A 6,056-nucleotide genomic window follows, 5' to 3' on the forward strand; every position below is an offset into this window, starting at 1 on the left:
TTTCAAAACCTTTTTATTTTTACAAAATCAAAATAATATAATTTTATTTTTTATTTCATTATTTTGTACAAAATATTAAAAAAATACAAACCAAACATATGCGTAATTTTTGTAACAAATAATATATATATAGAAAAGTAACGTTATATTATACACAAAATTACCAAACACTACTAATAACTTTGCTTTTACGTGTGTGGGTGGCGGTGCATGCATTGAGTGAAAAAGAATGGTGGCTGGTGTCTTATATTGAAATGAGAAAGTTGGTGCACACATTTTGCTCTTTATTATATTATATTCTATTAATATATAATAAAAATTAAAATTAAAATTAAAATAATATTATAATATTAGCGTGTTCAGATTTGGTGAGCTTTTGACTATTGAGAAAGTGGATGAGCCAACCATGATGACAGTTCCATTTCAGAGAAAGATTTTTCTCAATTTAACAAATATAATTAATTTATATTACTAGTTAAACTAAAATAATAATAATGTCTAAGCAATTTTAGAATATTCATTCATTAACATCATTATTATTATTATTATCATATGATATCAGTGGTGATGATGAAGAATAAGGACTTAAATGATTTATATTAAGATGATAACAAGTTCCCCACGGAGAATTCTTTTTTTTCTTTCTGAGTTTTGACTTTGGATCTTTGATTGATTGATTTCCAGGGATTTCTTTCACTACTGTTCATTTCAATCTCAGTCATTATTATTTCAATCATACCAACTTCAACTTCTCAACTAAGAATTTCTTTCTATCTAGCTCTCTCTCTTTTGGGGTATGTATGGAATTTAATTTACTAAACCATTTGATAATTGATATGATTTTTTTTTATTTTTCATATTTGAGTTGATTACTGTTTTGAGTTATCTGAGAAAGTTAGGTGAATATAAGCTTTGCCACCTTAGAACGTCTGTTCTAAGTTTTCCAACCATAGGAAGAATCAACACAAGCTATTATTGTATGAGTCTTGTTTTCATCTTGGTTGTTCTTACTTTTGTGATTTGGTTGATTTTACACTGGAAAATGACAAGATCATAAGGGACATTATAGTTATTTTCATGTTTTTGTTGGTTTTAACTTTATTTGCAAGAAGTTTCATTTTATGCCTATAATGTGTTTGCTGAATTGTCTGAATGTATGGTGATATGTTATCCTTTTTTCCATTTGATTTCTTTGTAGGATACTGTGATGCCGGCTCTGAGAAGAACACATGGATGTGCCTTGGCTGTTTTGTGCTGTTTATTCATCTCCATAGCAGCATCACAGCCAACAGATCCTTCAGAAGGTGAGTTTGTAGAAGGAGAAAAAAATGCCTTAAAAGTCTAATTGATATATGATTTTGGAAAGTGTGCTACATGCATATAATTAATATCCATTTGACTTGTCATGTGAAGTTTTTAAAACCTTTAAATATTATGTCTATGTTCTATTTGTAGTAAATGCACTGAAAGGGATAAAGAAAAGTTTGATTGATCCCATGAACAAACTAAAGAGCTGGAATAAGGGTGACCCCTGTAGATCAAACTGGACTGGAGTTTGGTGTTTCGATAAGGTTGGGGATGACGGTTACTTCCATGTCCAGGAGTTGTATGGCCTCTCTATCCTCCTACTTTTTCTTTCTCCAAAGTTGTCTTGTTTTATGTGGCACAGAATTAATATTCCACGGATTTATAAATTGTAATTAGTATTCTGTTATGACAATTGTACTGAAAGGTACTTGATGACTGCGAATCTTTCGGGAACTCTAGCACCTGAACTTGGTCAGCTGTCTCAGCTGGAGATCCTGTGAGTTGTGAAATTTTATGAATTATTCTCTGGAAAACAAAAGAAAGGAAAAGCTTTAGAGGGGTTTTCTAGTAATATGTTATGTTATGTCATGCTAATATCTTTTATTGTTTTGTGCTTGAATTGAAGGGATTTCATGTGGAATAAGCTGACAGGCACAATACCAAAGGAGATTGGGAATATTGCAACACTGAAACTCTTGTAAGAACCTATACCAAAGAAGATGAAATTATTATAATTGATCCTCATCAAGTTCTCTTTTTTCAAAGAAGGTGTTGTTCTATCTGTCATCCTTGTTGATATTGTCTGAGATTTGTTTCAAAAGATCAATCATGATTGCCTATGTGTATAACCAGAATTAAATTTGGACTTCTGCTGGTCCTGATGTTGTTATAAATAGACATGTATGGAGTAATCTAGTTGGCTGAGTTTAGAAGCAAGGTTTATGGAGTTGGGGGAAATTATATATATATGATGCTTTGTACTTTCAGGCTTCTGAATGGAAATAATTTATCCGGTAGCTTACCGGATGAGCTCGGCAACCTTACAAAATTAAACAGATTCCAAGTCGACGAAAACCAATTGTCGGGTCCAATCCCAGTGTCATTTGCCAACATGACCAATGTTAAACACCTGTGAGTGAATCCTGATGGCCCATATGCACAACCAACTGAACTTGAAGCTGGATTTCTTATTTATCACCTTATCTGATTTGTTTGCATATTCCCTGCAGCCACATGAACAACAACTCATTTAGTGGTCAACTTCCACCGGAACTTTCGAAGCTGCCTAATCTTATCCACCTGTGAGTATTTAAGCTCTTTATTTTGCATCCGGAGATGCCTTCTGGACTGATTAATTGTTTTCAAGTTTTAACTGTGCCTGTTTTGTTGAAATGACTTTTAAAGGCTTGTGGACAACAACAACTTATCTGGTTATCTTCCACCAGAATACTCCATGCTCCAAGGGTTGCGAATACTGTATGTCCTACTTCCATATATTTTCTTTTTTATTTGAAGCAGTTATCAACTTTTTCATCTTTGTGTATTATAGAAGTTAATATGCATCTATTTGATTTCCCTTGCAGCCAACTTGATAACAATAATTTCAGTGGGAATGGAATTCCTTCTACCTATGCAAACTTATCCAGGCTTGTAAAACTGTAAGTATTATTTTAACCATGCAATCTGAATGTCTGATATCCTACCTTTGATAGTATCATTCTTAAATATAATTTGTGGTAAAATATGGGGAGTCTTTGAATTTTTATGCTTAATTGCCAAAGAGCTTTCATGTGAAGTTATGAATTGGAACTTGGAAGTATGTAAAAAATCACATGCTTTGGGCTCCTAGCTCAAGCTCAAGCAGGATATTAAGTCACAAGCTTACCATTCAAGAACATAAGAACAATTTTTATTTTTATTTATTTATTTTTCGGGGCTAATGTTTACTCTTTGGCTTGGCAGGAGTCTGAGAAACTGCAATCTACAAGGAACTGTTCCTGATTTCAGCCCAATAGCAAATCTTAGCTATTTGTATGTTTAGCTATCTCTGGTGATTTTGCATTGTGACTAGTGACATTGAAATAATTTTCTTCTCCTTTTTATGGCTACCCTCTAATTTGTGGTTGTTGGTTCATGTTGTAGAGATCTTAGCTGGAATCATCTTACAGGACACTTGCCAACAAATAAACTTTCAGACAATATGACAACCATGTATGTAACTAGCCAATTTTATTTATATATTTTGTATATATAACAATGTTCGTTTATTTTCATGCTAGCGATGATCAACATGAGTCTGATGTAGTAATGCTCTTGCTGTTGCAGCAATCTGGCCAATAACAATCTCAATGGATCTATTCCTCGAAACTTCTCAAACCTGCCTCTTCTTCAGGAACTGTAAGAAGATACTCATCAACCTATTATATGTGATTATTACATAACACCATCTTGGATTTCTTGAATAAAAACTGTTTAGGAGAAGCGAGTTCCGATATAGACTCTAGTGAGACACTTATACAAATGCAATTCTTTGCAGATTAGTTTGATGTTTGGCTTCTGTGGTTTATCACAGGTCACTTCAGAACAATATGTTGTCTGGATCCATCCCTGCTGGAATATGGCAGAACATCTCCTTAACTGCAAGTGCTAAACTTAAAATGTATCTGCTCCACTTCAATCTATAACAACATTGATTCTCTATTTCAAACTGATCTGTTTTGACAAAGAATTTATTAAGATGATGGAATGAATTTCTTTTGTGTAGTTTCCTAAGTAGTGCCATTATATTTGCCTTATCTATGCAGTGATCTCAGTAACAACTCCCTTTCAGACATTCTTGGAAATTCAACTACCCCGGCAAACGTTACCTTGAGGTATTATCATAGAATATGTTCCAATAATCAATAACTGAATTCTCCTTCTGTTGTTTAATTCATGTTAGCACCATTATGTTTTGATCATAAATTTCTTATAACGTCTTTCTTTTTTCCCTTGAAGGCTTTCTGGCAATCCTATCTGCAAGAATTCTAACATTCATAATATTGTTCAATATTGTGGAAGTGAAGGAAAAGTAGCAGCCATAGCCTTGCAATCAAAACTCAAATGTCCACCTCAAGCCTGTCCATCAGATAGTTTCTTCCAATACGTCCCATCTTCCCCACTTCCTTGCTTTTGTGCAGCACCTTTGAAAATTGGATACAGATTGAAAAGTCCAAGCTTTTCTTACTTTCCTCCCTATATTACTTCTTTTGAGTCATATATAACTGATTCCTTAGACTTAGACCTCTATCAGTTATCAATTGATTCTTATGCTTGGGAAGAGGGACCTCGTCTTAGAATGTACTTGAAAATCTTTCCTTCATACAAACAAAATGGTTCCCATGTGTTCAATGAGAGTGAGGTCCGTCGCATTACAGGCATATTCACATCATGGAAATTTCCTCGAACTGATTTTTTCGGACCATATGAACTCATGAACTTAATTCTTGATGGACCTTATGCGAATCGTGAGTCTCTTGATGGACCTTAGCTATTAAGAATTGCATAACTTTGTTGAGTTTCTCTTAACTTCCATTTTTCTTCTATAGTTACGGGTGGCTCTGAATCAGGGAGGAGTAAAACTAAAACCGGCGTATTAGTTGCTGCTATTGTAGCAGGGGTTGCTTGTGTTTTGGCAATATCTGCTTTGATCTATATCCTGATCACTAGAAAACATATCCAATACCAGGGCAAGCTTTCAAGGAAGCGAGTGTGTAAGTATTCTAAGTGTTTCTGCTGATATAGTGTTATATTTATCTCTGAAAAAAGATATTCAAATACTTCTTTCTCTTTCGGTTTTGCAGCCACAAATGTATCCATCAAAATAGATGGTGTCAAAGCATTTACTTTCAAAGAGTTGTCTCATGCTACCGACAAATTCGACATCTCAACTAAAGTTGGCGAAGGAGGTTATGGGAATGTATACAAGGGCATTTTATCTGATGAAACATTTGTAGCCATTAAGCGAGCCGAAGAAGGTTCCTTACAAGGTCAGAAGGAGTTTTTGACTGAGATTGAACTATTATCAAGGATACATCATCGAAATCTTGTCCAACTGATCGGATACTGTAATGAAGAAGGGGAGCAGGTATATTATGGCTGCACTTTAGGCATCTTTATGGTTTCCTTAAACTAGTTTAATGAAGAGTTTGATCTGCATAAATCTACACAGTGAACATTACCAAAGTATAATATTATTCTAATGTTTATTTTTTCTGTTGGTTCAGATGCTGGTTTATGAATTCATGCCCAATGGCACCCTAAGGGACTGGATCTCTGGTAAGAAATTGTCGAAAACTGGGATTTTGGATATTATAATTAGCACCAATATCTGTGCCAAATAAATTGAAATTTAACCTTTCTTCTTCATATATGTAAGATGTGATCTATGTTAATGAACAATGCAATGATGTAACAGGCAAAAAGAGGAGGGGATGCCTGAGTTTTGTTATGAGGCTGAGAATTGCGATGGGTGCAGCTAAAGGGATACTTTATCTACATACAGAGGCCAACCCTCCCATATTCCACAGAGATATCAAAGCAAGCAACATACTTTTGGACTCTAAGTTCACTGCTAAAGTGGCCGATTTTGGACTGTCGCGGCTTGCGCCATTCCTTGAGGAAGAAGGAACCGTCCCTAGATATGTGTCAACCGTTGTGAAGGGTACACCGGTACGTTTGACAATTTCAAATTTCCAATTTTTTGAGTT

General features: G+C 34.5%; 1 protein-coding gene across 2 annotated transcripts in view; it reads left to right on the plus strand.

Moving 5' to 3' along the window:
- Positions 501–6,056, plus strand: part of LOC107639733 (probable LRR receptor-like serine/threonine-protein kinase At1g06840) — a 7,793-nt gene continuing 2,237 nt past the window's right edge. The window contains exons 1-19 of one of the 2 annotated variants that reach the window (XM_016343315.2): positions 501–794; positions 1,199–1,304; positions 1,456–1,606; positions 1,733–1,804; positions 1,934–2,005; positions 2,296–2,439; positions 2,538–2,609; positions 2,713–2,784; positions 2,892–2,966; positions 3,271–3,339; positions 3,451–3,519; positions 3,634–3,705; positions 3,881–3,967; positions 4,113–4,181; positions 4,306–4,814; positions 4,896–5,060; positions 5,151–5,434; positions 5,574–5,625; positions 5,765–6,018. In XM_016343315.2, coding sequence (XP_016198801.1) covers positions 1,208–1,304; positions 1,456–1,606; positions 1,733–1,804; positions 1,934–2,005; positions 2,296–2,439; positions 2,538–2,609; positions 2,713–2,784; positions 2,892–2,966; positions 3,271–3,339; positions 3,451–3,519; positions 3,634–3,705; positions 3,881–3,967; positions 4,113–4,181; positions 4,306–4,814; positions 4,896–5,060; positions 5,151–5,434; positions 5,574–5,625; positions 5,765–6,018 — 2,385 coding nt within the window. In that variant the 5' untranslated portion in view covers positions 501–794; positions 1,199–1,207. Of the gene's footprint in view, positions 795–1,198; positions 1,305–1,455; positions 1,607–1,732; positions 1,805–1,933; positions 2,077–2,295; positions 2,440–2,537; positions 2,610–2,712; positions 2,785–2,891; positions 2,967–3,270; positions 3,340–3,450; positions 3,520–3,633; positions 3,706–3,880; positions 3,968–4,112; positions 4,182–4,305; positions 4,815–4,895; positions 5,061–5,150; positions 5,435–5,573; positions 5,626–5,764; positions 6,019–6,056 lie in introns of those variants that run through there. The other variant, XM_021121618.1, reaches the window with a different exon arrangement.

Source organism: Arachis ipaensis, chromosome B04 (assembly GCF_000816755.2).
Source record: "Arachis ipaensis cultivar K30076 chromosome B04, Araip1.1, whole genome shotgun sequence".
NCBI lineage: Eukaryota > Viridiplantae > Streptophyta > Magnoliopsida > Fabales > Fabaceae > Arachis > Arachis ipaensis.